General features: G+C 39.0%; 1 protein-coding gene across 1 annotated transcript in view; it reads right to left on the reverse strand.

The window, feature by feature from the left end:
* LOC124797828 (dnaJ homolog subfamily C member 13) overlaps window positions 1-14,484 on the reverse strand; it is a 344,782-nt gene that overhangs the window by 293,657 nt on the left and 36,641 nt on the right. Inside the window, 1 exon segment of the mRNA XM_047260865.1 lies at window positions 11,330-11,584. Within this exon segment, the coding sequence (XP_047116821.1) occupies window positions 11,330-11,584 (255 nt within the window).

Genomic DNA, 14,484 nt, shown 5'->3' on the forward strand with positions numbered 1-14,484 from the left:
TCAATGACTGTGCAGAGTCCATGCAATGTGCTTCATCCAGTACCATTTGTACTGCAGTCCAATTCTCCAAATGAAAATGTTTCATAGCAGCACGAAACTCTTTTCTCCATTTTCAGTCCGTCAACACAATGACCAATCCCGATAGCTGTCAACAATGAACTGTACATTGTTGAAATTCTTCACGTAATACTTAGAAGAATGCATAACAAAAATGTTTCCTTCTTTCATGGAAATTCTGATGGAAATGCAGAAACTGATCCAAATTGAAAGGCTGCAGCCACAACTGAAGCAGTTAGCACGCGGGTCGTCACTGTAATGGATTGATTCTCTTACAATTGCTTAATAGTGTATACAGTTAGTTATTGTACTTCAGTGTTCGTATTCATTTGTTCATGGAATTTGTTTTCAAAGAAGAAGGAACAGTGTTCAACGGTCTCTGCCTTAAGCTTAGAAGAGAAGTGTGAAATAAAGAAGTTGTGTAGGTCGATGCCTCAGCTTGAATTAAAACAAGCACAAACAAGCTGACATAAGGCGTGTGTGTGTGTGTGTGTGTGTGTGTGTGTGTGTGTGTGTGTGTGTGTGTTTAAAAGAAAGAACTGGATTTGAGGATGCATTTCTGAAAATTAACTATTTTGTTTTCCATACTTGCTGTTTGCTATTTGCTAAGGACATGCACTGGCATGTCTAGTCTAAGCCATCTAACACAGAAGCATGAGGAATCTATTGCACATAAGAATGCTTATTTAGATTTCTTAGTCATTGAAAAAACAAAAATTAGGCAACAGCTAAGCTCAGTTTTCAGACAGAATACAGAAAAACCATGATAACATAAGAAAAAAATCACTATTTTCTTTCCAAAATACCAGACTGTATTAAAAATTGAATTAGAAACAGTCTACAAATTGAAAAAATTTTATCAAGACCACTGATATTCTCCAGGAGAAATGTTCTCAAACATTACTGACTGCATTAAGCTCTGCAGTCCTGCAGGACAGAAGTAGAGGCTGGAGAGGTTACAGGATCGTAGGATATGTTGCAAAGACAGTTCCCACTTGTCCAATTCAAAAAAGGTAGTGTTGGTAAGAAGGGTCCAGATGATACAAACTGTGAAGCAGTCACTAAAGTAAATAGCATTGCACTGGGCAGTATGTTCAGCAACTGAGTGGTCCACTTGTCTCTTGGTCACAGTTTGTCGATGGTCGCTCAAGCAGAAAGACAGCTTGTTGGTTGTCATGCACATGTAGAATGATGCACAGTGGTTGCAGCTTGGTACAGAATGGGTGGCAGCTGTTGGATGTATTGCTGGTGTTTGGTAGGTTTGATATGGACAGAGGTACAGATGTAGCCATCTCTAATTTGGAGATAAACATTGAGTAGGACCAGGTGAAGCTAAGGGGGGAGAAAATGTTGAGGTTCTCGAGGAATGTGGACAGGGCGACCTCACCCTCTATCCAATCATCAAGACTCTCAAATAGGGGCGGGGTGGGGGAAGGGGGGGGGGGGGGGGGGGAAATTATGGCTGGTTAGGAAGGATCTCTCTAGTTAAGTGGTGGTCAAACTCTCATCCCTACTGCCCACTAGTGAGCGTCCAAGCAATCGTGGTGAGGTAGGCGGTAGGGGTTTTAAAGACATTTTCATTAGATTCTCATAAAATTTTGATATAATCTATTTGGTAAGTAATTATTATTACATGCTTTAACTTACTGTAACTCTGCTTTATAAATTTTATAAAGTTAAGTTACTTCCCTAGTTCATAAATCGCCGTTACAGTGGAACTGTAATTTTATTACTACCAGACACACGGCACTGTGTACTAGGTAAAAATGGTTGCTGTAGATGGCCCATGAATAGGATGGTGCCATGAGGGTCCCCATTGGTGTACCCTAGAGGGTGTAGAGGGGGAAAGAGATACATTATGGGGCAGGTCTATGGATTTGTGGAGGAGCTGCATTTGGTGCCTGTAGCAAGTTTTGTAGGTGAATAAATCTGATGGCTGGCGGAGTCCTTCCACAAGGTAATCCCTGCGGTTTGAAACCACAGTGGTGGAGCCCTCATCGGCAGGTAGGATTATGAAGTTTGGATCAGTTTTTGGGTGGCTGATTGCAGTTATTTCTGCAGATGTAAGGTACAATTCCTTGTTGTAGGAGATGGGAAATGATAGTGAGGCCAAATTTGAGGTTAAGGAGTTCTGGAACATTAATTGGGGAGGATTTGGGGATAGTGGGCATGCATCACCATTGGCTGGAGGAGTGAACTGAGTCCAGCACGGTTCAACATTGCTTTGGGTTAGATTTTATTGCTATGGTTGGCAGTGAATAAGCTCTTCCAATGTAAGGACTGCGAGAAGGAGAGGTCTTTAACAAGTCCGGCATGACTGAATTTATAGTGAGGCAAATGGTATGGCCTTTGGTAAGGACTGATGCATCTGTGGGACTAAGGCTTTTGGATCAAAGGTTCATGACTGTGTTTTGGGTCTGTTGAGTTTCGGGATTCTGTATGGTGTGGGCAGTAGATTTGTGGGGCGGGGTTTATCAGCTATGAGGAGATGTGGGGGAGGTTTGGAGGCTGCTTGAGGGGTGGTGGATGGATGTAGCCCAAGACAGGAGTAGGAGGTGAACAAGTTGGAGAGTGTTTTTGAGATGGTGGTGTGCATTCTGCTACAGTTCCTGCACGGCGAGAGTTTCAGTGTGAGAGACAAGCTACAGGAGTTTGGAATTACAGAGCAGGAGAATTTTATGGATGGAGAGGAGATACTGCATGGTTCTGCAGGACTAGGTTGGTGAGGGCTATGGACTGACAGAGTTTGAACAGATAGAAGTCATTGTGGAAGGAGGGGCTACAACCGGAGATAGGTAATTTGATGGTAAGGTCACTCAGGGGGATCCCATGAACCCGGCAATAATGCAGGAACAGAGTGTGAGACTGCTGTCCAACACAAAGTGCTTCATTTCAATGACTGCTTCACAGCCTGTGTCATCTGGGTGCTTTCTACCACCAACAGCTTTTCTGAACTGCACAGGTGGGAACTCTCCCAGCAATATATGCTATGTTCCTGTAACCCCTCTGGCCCTGACCTTCATAGTATCTGGCTTTCACTCACCTATTCCTTCCGCTGCTTCCACTCCAGCAATGCACAGCCTCCTATTCCACCAATGCACCCACTAGTCTCCTTTCCCTTCCCCATCTACTACTGTCCTCTTCCACTCACTGCCCCCCCCCCCCCCCCTCAGGCAAACCACCCTATCCTGTTCCCACAATGTCCCACGCGCTCCCACAAGAAGCAGCAATTTACCAACACTCCCCCCCCTTCCACACCCGTAAGCCGCTATACCTCCCCCTCCCTGATACAGGCTTCTCCTTACCCCGACCAACCACATTGCTTCTCCCATCAGGTACAGTTGCTCACAGTCTAGCCAATATGACAACTGTGGATCAAGCATATGGACTATGCCTGAAACTGCAACAGCCAAAATTTTCCTTGTGGTTAAAAGTGTAAAATGATATCCCACATGGATATCTTATACAAACAATTAAGAATGTGCACCATTGATCCCAACATGAAGCAACAGCATCAGTTGAAAATGAAATTTGGAAAATTAGAGACAACTTTGATACATCATAATCAAGCAAGAAGAAAATGTAGCAAAACAAGATGCAAGGAAATGTATGAGGTGTGATCAGAGCGTAAAAGGAATTTTTGCTTTCTAGAAGAATCTTTATTTATTCAACATCATCAACTTTGTCCCCTTCAAAGTAAGCCCCCTCAAATATAATATGCTTGTGCCAGCACTTTTTCTAATCTCAGAAACACTTCTGGAATTCATTTTTCATTAAGGTTGTGACATACCTGGTCATGTATCAGTTAGCTGTTCCTCAGTGGCACCAATTACAGTGAAAAAGTGCCTGTAAATGTAAGTGGCTAGAGCACTAATCTACATCCAATAATGCAGTCGACACACACTCATTTGGTTTCACAGGTCTTACTTCCATAACCACTAGCCCCCCCCCCCCAATTGAATAATTTATGGCCAGTCCGTGTCTTAATTACATAGTTAAGTCTCATTTACCAGATATGCACACACTGCACCTTCTAATTATATGACAATAATCACAGTGCAATATAACCTAACCAACCAACAATGGTCTCATTCAGGTGAACAATATGTGTGGCACTTCTATACTAAAATTAATTAGCAATCATTGTTAATTGGCCTACTTCACTGTGTCATCTTATTCACAACAACACATCATAGCACCATTATGTTAGTACAGTTCAGATTGACGTGGGTTACTCACAATGAATCTAGGTACTGACTGTCTTTCATATTCAAGTTAATCTTCATATAGTATTAACAACTCTAATTCACAGTCCAGTTTCATATTAAGTTAAGCACATTATTGCACAAGTACATCATGACTGTTTTGACTAACATGGGTTCCACATTCAAAATCTCAGAAGAGATAAAATGGCTTCAGGCCTAGTGTTTATATAGCTTTGCAAAAGTGGGTACTAAAGTATCACATTGTTAAATACATAATTCGATAATTTGCAATTAGAATATTACACCTTAAATTAACTGAATAACGCAGAAAAATTGGTTCTGGTCTGAACTTTATGTTACAATAAGGGTGTAGACTGAAATAAACCTTTTTGATGACAAAACTGAAAACAGCTAAATAAATAATATTGTACATTAAACTATTAATTAATGAGAAACTAATTAAGTGCTGATGTTGCTACCACATTTTGGAAATTAGCTACATAAACACTTTAAGGATTTCTATGGGTTATTTTCCTAACTTTATCAGTAATATAACAACAACATCTGTTTATATGTTGATGGTGTGACTGGAATAGGAAATAATTACTCTCAGTTAATTCGACTGACCCTTAGCGAAACTAGTTACTTGAAATGGTTCAAATTAATTAGGAAATTATTCTTACTATGTAATTTAGTGAAGTTAGGCCTTTTCTAATACTCAGAATTTCAGAATTACAAGATTATCTTATGGCACATCTCTCACTACCATTAATGATAATTAAGAAACCAAAAAATTATTGTTTAAGGAGGCACATAACAATATATGGGAATGGATCCCAGATTGCTTTGCTACAAGGTTTCAGCTCCTTCTGTGATTCTGTTTTTACCTCGTCAGTGGTCACAAAACGATGTCCTTTCACATTTCTCTTCAGCCTTGGGAATAAGGGTCACATCCAGCTGAGGCAACATAATCATTTCATTTTTTCCAAGAAATGATGAACAAGCATTGATGTGTAGGTAGGAACATAATGCATCATGAAGCAATTTCCACAAGTAGTTTTGCCACTATTCTGATCATTTTCTTGTGCTTCACCCAAACAGTGCACAACTTCCAGGTAGTATTCCCTATCAACTGAATGGCCATAAAGCAGGAACTCAAGATAGACTATCCCATTGTAATATAAGAAAACAGTGAGAAGACCTTCACACGTGACTGAACTTTAATTTTTTTCGGCCTTGGCTCTTCATGCAGTTTCCTTTGGGCCTTCATTTTGACATCATACCCATATACCCACTCCACCACATGTTGTAATCTCCTTTAGAAGTTCTGGATCACTGTTGACTTCATTCAACAATTCCTGAGTTATGTCTATGTGACATCATTTTTGGTAAAAATTCAACACTTTCAGGATGAAGTTCACTGATAGAAAGGTCATGTGCAAAACATCCAAAAAATTAATCGGTATGAGCCAAAGGATATGCCAATATCAGCAACCTCTCCGATGGTGACCTGGTGATTTTCCAGAACCATTTCCTTTACTTCTTCCACATTGTCATCAACAATTTATGTACTAGGACATCCAGAGTGGTTGTCATCTTCAGTGTTTTCTCGACCTTCTTTGAAACATTTATACCATTTGTATACTCTTGTATTGCTCATAGCTCATTCACTGAAATCCGTAGTCAACATTTTGAAAACTGTGCTGCACTATCATGCAAATTCTTTGATCCAGGTTTTTTTTTTTTTTTTTCCAGAAGTAAAAACTCGCCGAGCACTCGAAAAAACTTATAACCTTTTCAACTGTCAACAATAAACTAAATATTCAGAACAGCTGAAAACACAAACTTACGTCAGGAATGTGTACTAACAAGATAAAAAAATTTGAAATCTGATATATAGAGACTGCCATACTAAAAAAGTACGATTACTTTTTGATCACACCTTTTATGAAACGAAAGATGTAGCAGCAAAGGAAGTATGTGACAAAATAATTCAGTAAAACAAATGTTTGAATTCTCCCCTGAAAAAATTCATTCTGGTGTTGTGCAGTCCTATCCATTTTAAAATAAAATCAGAACTACTAAATCATTTATTCAAAAAATTATTTTCAAGAAATGAAAACTGAGATAGGTCTTCTGAAGTTTTTGGTAGAAAATAACCTGCAATAACTTCTTGGGGTTATAAATACAAAATCAAATAGGAGTAATGCAGAAGTAGGTTTAATAATGAATTAAAAAATAGGAGTGCGGGTAAACTACTACAAACAGCATAGTGAACGCATTATTGTGGCCAAGATAGACACGAAGCCTACACCTACTACAGTAGTACAAGTTAATATGCAACTAGCTCTGCAGATGATGAAGAAATTGATGAAATGTATGATGAGATAAAAGAAATGATTCAGGTAGTGAAGGGAGACGAAAATTTAATAGTCATGGGTGACTGGAATTCGAGATTAGGGAAAGTGGGAGAAGGAAAAATAGTAGGTGAATATGGATTGGGGGTAAGAAATGAAAGAGGAAGCCATCTGGTAGAATTTTGAACAGAGCATAACTTAATCATAGCTAACACTTCGTTCAAGAATCATACATGGAAGAATCCTGGAGATACTAGAAGGTATCAGATAGATTATATAATGGTAGGACAGAGATTTAGGAACCAGGTTTTAAATTGTAAGACATTTCCAGGGGCAGATGTGGACTCTGACCACAATCTATTGGTTATGAACTGCAGATTAAAATTGAAGAAACTGCAAAAAGGTGGGAATTTAAGGAGATGGGACCTGGATAAACTGACTAAACCAGAGGTTGTGCAGAGTTTCAGGGAGAGCATAAGGCAACAGTCGACAGGAATGGGGGAAAGAAATACAGTAGAAGAAGAATGGGCAGCCTTGAGGAATGAAATAGTGAAGGCAGCAGAGGATAAAGTAGGTAAAAAGATGAGGGCTAGTATAAATCCTTGGGTAACAGAAGAGATACTGAATTTAATTGATGAAAGGAGAAAATACAAAAATGCAGTAAGTGAAGCAGGCAAAAAGGTATACAAACGTCTCAAAAATGAGATCGACAGGAAGTGTAAAATGAATAAGCAGGGATGGCTAGAGGACAAATGTAAGGATGTAGAGGCTTATCTCACTAGGGGTAAGATAGATACTGCCTACAGGAAAATTAAAGAGACCTTTGGAGAAAGGAGAACCACTTGCATGAATATCAAGAGCTCAGATGGAAACCCAGTCCTAACCAAAGAAGGGAAAGCAGAAAGGTGGAAGGAGTATAAAGAGGGTCTATACAATGGCGGTGTACTTGAGGACAATATTATAGAAATGGAAGAGAATGTAGATGAAGATGAAATGGGAGATACGATACTGCGTGAAGAGTTTGACAGCGCACTGAACGACCTGAGCCGAAACAAGGCCCCAGGAGTAGACAACATTCCATTAGAACTACTGACAGCCTTGGGAGAGCCAGTCCTGACAAAACTCTACCATCTGGTGAGCAAGATGTATGAGACAGGCAGAGTACCCTCAGACTTCAAGAAGAATATAATAATTCCAATCCCAAAGAAAGAAGGTGTTGACAGATGTGAAAATTACCGAACTATCAGTTTAATAAGTCACAGCTGCAAAATACTAGCGCAAATTCTTTACAGACGAATGGAAAAACTGGTAGAAGCTGACCTCGGGAAGATCAGTTTGGATTCCGTAGAAATATTGGAACACGTGAGGCAATACTGACCTTACGACTTATCTTAGAAGAAAGATTAAGAAAAGGCAAACCTACGTTTCTAGCATTTGTAGACTTACAGAAAGCTTTTGTCAGTGTTGACTGGAATACTCTCTTTCAAATTCTAAAGGTGGCAGGGGTAAAATACAGGGAGCGAAAGGCTATTTACAATTTGTACAGAAACCAGATGGCAGTTATAAGAGTCGAGGGGCATGAAAGGGAAGCAGTGGTTGGGAAGGGAGTGAGACAGTGTTGTAGCCTGTCCCCGATGTTATTCAATCTGTATATTGAGCAAGCAGTAAAGGAAAGAAAAGAAAAATTCAGAGTAGGTATTAAAATCCATTGTAATTCTGTCAGAGACAGCAAAAGACTTGGAAGAGCAGTTGAACGGAATGGATAGTGTCTTGAAAGGAGGATATAAGATGAACATCAACAAAAGCAAAACGAGGATAATGGAATGTAGTCGAATTAAGTCGGGTGATGCTGAGGGTATTAGATTACGAAATCAGACCCTTAAAGTAGTAAAGGAGTTTTGCTATCTGGGGAGCAAAATAACTGATGATGGTCGAAGTACAGAAGATATAAAACGTAGACTGGCAATGGCAAGGAAAGCGTTTCTGAAGAAGAGAAATTTGTTAACATCCAGTATAGATTTAAGTGTTAGGAAGTCATTTCTGAAAGTATTTGTATGGAGTGTAGCCATGTATGGAAGTAAAACATGGACAATAAATAGTTTGGACAGGAAGAGAATAGAAGCTTTCGAAATGTGGTGCTACAGAAGGATGCTGAAGATTAGATGGGTAGATCACATAACTAATGAGGAGGTATTGAATAGAATTGGGGAGAAGAGGAGTTTGTGGCACAACTTGACGAGGAGGGGGGACCGGTTGGGACCGGTTCTGAGGCATCAAGGGATCACAAATTTAGCATTGGAGGGCAGCGTGGAGGGTAAAAATCGTAGAGGGAGACCAAGAGATGAATACACTAAGCAGATTCAGAAGGATGTAGGTTGCAGTAGGTACTGGGAGATGAAGAAACTTGCACAGGATAGGGTAGCATGGAGAGCTGCATCAAACCAGTCTCAGGACTGAAGACAACAACAACAACTTCTTGGCAACATTATTAAATTGTTGAAATTAGTAGCTACTATCTTAATGACAATGTGTGAAGCAGAGATGTGTTTCTCCACTTTGTCACAGATGAATACATTTCTTATAAGCACCATGAAAGAGGAGAGGCTGTCTCCTCTTGCTATGTTGTCTATTGCAAAGGAAATGATCATAAGGTTTTCATATTTCAATGAAAGGTCATACGCAGATTAACCACAAAAAGGGAGAGGAGGATGGACTTCCTCTATAAATATACCTCTATAGGAGAGTGAATCCCATCGACAATGTCAGGCTCATTTTAAAATAATTTCAGTTACCGAAACATATCGAATAATTTAGAAAAATTAAATTATTTTTAAAGATAAATTGCAAAATGTAGTAAAAGTATTGAACCCTCAGTCATTTGAGGCACCTGCTCTCACTGGAGCAGTCCCAAATTAGTCTAGTGTGACATTCATTCAATCAATATGTATTAACAGGGACAGTAAAACATGAAAAATTAGAAGGACTAAGCAGTGACTGAGCAGCACTGCTGCATGGCAGTAGCAGTCAGTGTGAGCCACAGCAGTAGGCGAGTTGCTGCTGGAGCACTTGTTAGTCTTTGTGATGTACTGTCCATGTTAACACACGCTGATGTAACCAATACCCTATTAAAACTAGCACCATTGTATCAAATTGGCATGTAATATTCCACTTTTGTTTTTAATGGGCTCAACACTTTCCGTTGACACCAGGCATCACATGAAAGGCACAAGGAGCAGTACCTCTTTGGGCCGACTCCAGCAACACATTGCAGACACAAAATTGCCTAAACAGCAGAGAAAATGTGTGTCTGATTCTTAGGAGAGACATTTATGTTAGAACACTCTACACCACATCAATATGCTCCTCCTTTGGGCATTTCAAAATGACTCTTTACATACAATGGGGTATCTAAATTCCTGGGCGATGGCTTCCCTTTAACCTTATATATCAGACAACTTTTAGCTACCCTGTATATACTACGAACCCTTTTGAAGAGGCATGATGAAATGCACTGGAACCGAGTATGCTCAAAATGACCATTTAAATCCTAATATATACTCAGCAAGCTATTGTATGGTGCATGGCAGAGGATACACTATGGCCTCAACATGAAATTTACAGTGGTGGCAGCAGAATCTTTTTGTAGTCAGCTTCGAATGCTGTTTCTCTGAACTTCCTCAATAGTGTTTACAAAAAGAACACAGTCTTTCTTGCAAGGATTTCTATCTGAATTCCTAAACCATCTCCGTAACACTCAAGTATACTAAACAAGATTTACATGTAGAATAAACACGTCTACACGGAATAAGAGTATCTTTGCACACACCTCTTCAAATCACTTTCTTGAGAACATTTCATGAATACAGTAATTATGGGCAAATACGTAAAATGATTGGCAATAGTGCTAAATAGCTTCCTACTTTTGGACTGCATTTTAAGTTATCTTTTGATTCAGAGAGCTTACAAATAATTTTCAGCTACTATTTGTAGACCTGTACTGAACTTTGATGATACTGTTCCATCGAGTTTTAATACTCTAACACAGAACAGTACTTCTTGTGATACAAGAGGAACTGAGCAATAGCTCATACCTGTAGCTCACTTCTTTTCTGAATTGTGTGTTTAATGAACACTTGCCTAAGTATCTGATTGGCTTCTATGGTGCTAGTTAGAAGCAGAAAATAAATGCAACCAAAGAAGTGCCACTATCGGCTGTTATCAGAGGGTGTCTACAAAAATATACAAATTTATAATCCGCATGACAACTCTAAATGTGGATCACAACTAATAATCTAATCATCAAGATAACATTAAACCTCAATCTTGCTTCTTTAATGGCAGAAATATGAAGAAAAAAATCTAGAAGAGGTCAATGCACCACCACCACCACCACCACCACCACCACCACATAATATCTGTATCATTGAACAATAAACAGGAATTAACAAAGCTTTAAACTCTAATGTCATTATATCTTACTATAAAAAATATTTTCTGTTATATTTATGAGCCTGGAAATCCTAGTTGTGATATTAGAAGGATTAAAAAAAATGTTTCTTCATGGTAGTTACACTTTTCACAACTATTTGCTGAAACAAACAACAGGTAGTTGATGAGAAGAAAATATAATATTGCTACTGATGTAACAAGAACTTAATTCCTTTTTTAAACCAGTATTATGGCACAATACCCCATGAAGAGAACATTTACCTGTCCGTTGTTGTATAACTTCGGATCTGGCCACCAACATACTCAATACAAAAAAGCTGAGGATTTTCACGGTTCCTGACAAGAGCAAATATATCTGCTAAAGGCCTCAGAGTGCATATGTTGTATGTTTGTGGATCCCGTTCCAGAAGACAAGTATCACTCAAACAGAGTGTTCGCTTCTGTGGATCACTGTGTCGAGATGAACCAACTTTATGAACCACAAATTCACTCACAGATGTGATATGATCATCGCCACTGAAACAAAGGGGGAGAGGAAATAATAATGTTATTGCACTTGTGCAAAACAGCATATTACTAAGGAAATACATAGTGCTTCCATAATTTGCAAGCAAAAATGCCTTCTTCACCATTTCAACAACTGAAAAATACTACTTGAAATAATTCAGTATTGATACTTATTTCTAAATGCTTGTGCAATTGTGATCATCTCATCAAGCTGTCACTAATTTAAAATTTTGAAGGAAAAGGAATCAACACACAATTTCAAGTATGTTCAAGTTTCTGACACGCATGTGCACACGTTTGCGTGTGTATATGTGTTTTTCATTTTTTATTATGTGATTATACCAATTTTATTTTATGCATATACTACTACTACTACTACTACTACTACTACTAGTAGTAGTAGTAGTAGTAGTAGTAATTAAGATTAAGGGCACAAGACAGTGGTCATCTGTACCATCACAAGGTTAGCCAATATATCATTACAGATGAATGATGATCAACCTAGGGAATGCAATCAAAGGTATTAAAAGAAAGCATAGAAAATAACAAAAATATCAAGATATCGAAAACTTATTATTCGATATGTTCAAATTTTGAGACTTAGAAAGTCAGGAAAACAGTGCTCGCCCTAAAATTTTAGGAGTAAGATGTAAACAAGAACAGAATGTTGGGCATTCTACCAGTTTCAGTGTATTGAAATTTGCACACCCCAATCACATCATGCCAGTGAGTCTTCATGCTGGAAAAGTAATTGTGTGTTAAGGGACAGCGTGTTAGGTGTTACAGACAGTGCTAGAAGGATCTGTGTAACAGTTAAGCAGATGTTTTCATCTTACCATTCCTCACCTTAGCCTTTGTTCCATCAATAAAACCCTATAAGCAAGTTTATTAGGTTCTGGGTGACTGCCCTCTGTGCCACTGTGTTCATATTACAAGCATTTTTAGCTATATATCATGTAATTCATTCATCTAAATTTCTATGTACCTTTCTAATCATCAATATGCCAATTCCTTATTCTGCTGCATTCGGGAGGACGACGGTTCAATCCCGTCTCCAGCCATCCTGATTTAGGTTTTCCGTGATTTCCCTAAATCGTTTCAGGCAAATGCCGGGATGGTTCCTTTGAAAGGGCACGGCCGATTTCCTTCCCAATCCTTCCCTAACCTGAGCTTGCGCTCTGTCTCTAATGACCTCGTTGTCGACGGGACGTTAAACACTAACCACCACCACCACATTATTCTGCTTATGTGTGGACATGCCAGAATCCCAGATGTATTGAATCTGTTTCCAGTCAGGTACATCTGCTAAATATCCTGAATGATACTCAGAGAATACAAGTGGATGAGAAATCTCAAACATATGCAAGAAGTTAAATCAGTGTGCTCGATGGAGAGTTAAAAGCAGATCTCTAACTTCCACATGCAGTGCACTACATAGTACACGTCCCCTTTTCTTTACTTCAGGCCCTTAAGAAGACAGACATCACCAATTCCTTCCTTAGCACATGAAACACATGTGACTAGTTTTTGTCTTGAATGAGGAACTGTTTGTTTAAGCTCGCCATTTTTTACACAAATAATCATTTTACCCTGTAGTACAATTTAATGTGCAGTGCATGATTAAATATTTTAAGAATTCTCAGAGTATATGAGACTGTCCATTACTATACATTCCAACATAAGGATCTACAAAGCACTAGCATTTTTAGAGAAGCTTTATTCCCTTATTAATCCCTGTGGTATGACCGCGTATTTATTGCGCTGGCACAAGCTGTTACTCTCAATGTAATTTAAAATGTTGCAGCTACCAACTGCATTGTCTGTACATGACTTAAAGACTGACGAAAAGTTTGAACATGTCACTTATTTCTCTCTTAACATCGAAGCTCACAAGAGGTCCTCTGGCTATGTTGCAGGATTAGCACCTATGAGCCAAACGATGCAGAAAGGTCTTCAATTTAACCACAAATGTAGGGAGTTATAAAGATGTCATCCCTAAACTATTTTTTGGGAAGGCCTCCCCTCATCTGCTTCAGTGCCCTCATGATTGTATCCTACTCAGTACTACAGACTAATATTGGTTTAACGAGAAAATCTTTAAGTCGAATTCAAAGAATACAGCTGAGTCAATCAATGGAATTTCCCTGTTTAGTGTTTACTAAGCGAGAATTGCAGTACTCACACACAATTGGCAAACAGAGGCTAAAAACAGTACAGAGACATTTTTGTCCTGAACTGTTTTTAATTGTATCAGTCTTATAGCACTTCAAAATCAAGGTCATTAACAGTTTCACACGCAGTTATGACCAGACATTTAACCCACATCTAGTATCACTATTCAGTTGTTCAGATCTGTTATGACCTCACTATTCACAGACTCATAGAAACTTACTACAATTGAAGTTAAGGAGTGATATGAAAGGCAGGAGTTTGAGGGGACAACAGAGTGCCGTATGCTTGACGCATTAAGTAGCATCAAGAAGGCTTGTAGAAGTTGGGAATAGGGCAGGTTTCTATAAATGCTGTTGCCACTCTGATCTTCCATTGTTAACAAGAGTTGATTTTTAATTACCATTGCTGATGTGAATCAGCACGAAGCAGAGGCATGTCAGAGCATTGAGTTGCCTTGTGGTGTTTTGCTGTAAAATGTCAATTTCTTGTCAGAAGATAGAACCAGATACCTCACCATTTGTTTAAAATTGAGTGTGATCCCCTCATCCACTGTTCAGACGGATTTAACCAATGCATGTCTCATTCTGGAAACATCCCCCAGGCTGTGGCTAAGCCATGTCTCCCCAGTATCCTTTCTTCCAGGAGTGCTAGTTCTGCAACGTTCACAGAACAGCTTCTGTTAAGTTTGGAAGGTAGGAGACGAGGTACTGTCAGAATTGAATCTGTGAGGACAGGTT

The sequence above is a fragment of the Schistocerca piceifrons genome, chromosome 5 (genome assembly GCF_021461385.2).
Source record: "Schistocerca piceifrons isolate TAMUIC-IGC-003096 chromosome 5, iqSchPice1.1, whole genome shotgun sequence".
In the NCBI taxonomy this organism is placed as follows: domain Eukaryota; kingdom Metazoa; phylum Arthropoda; class Insecta; order Orthoptera; family Acrididae; genus Schistocerca; species Schistocerca piceifrons.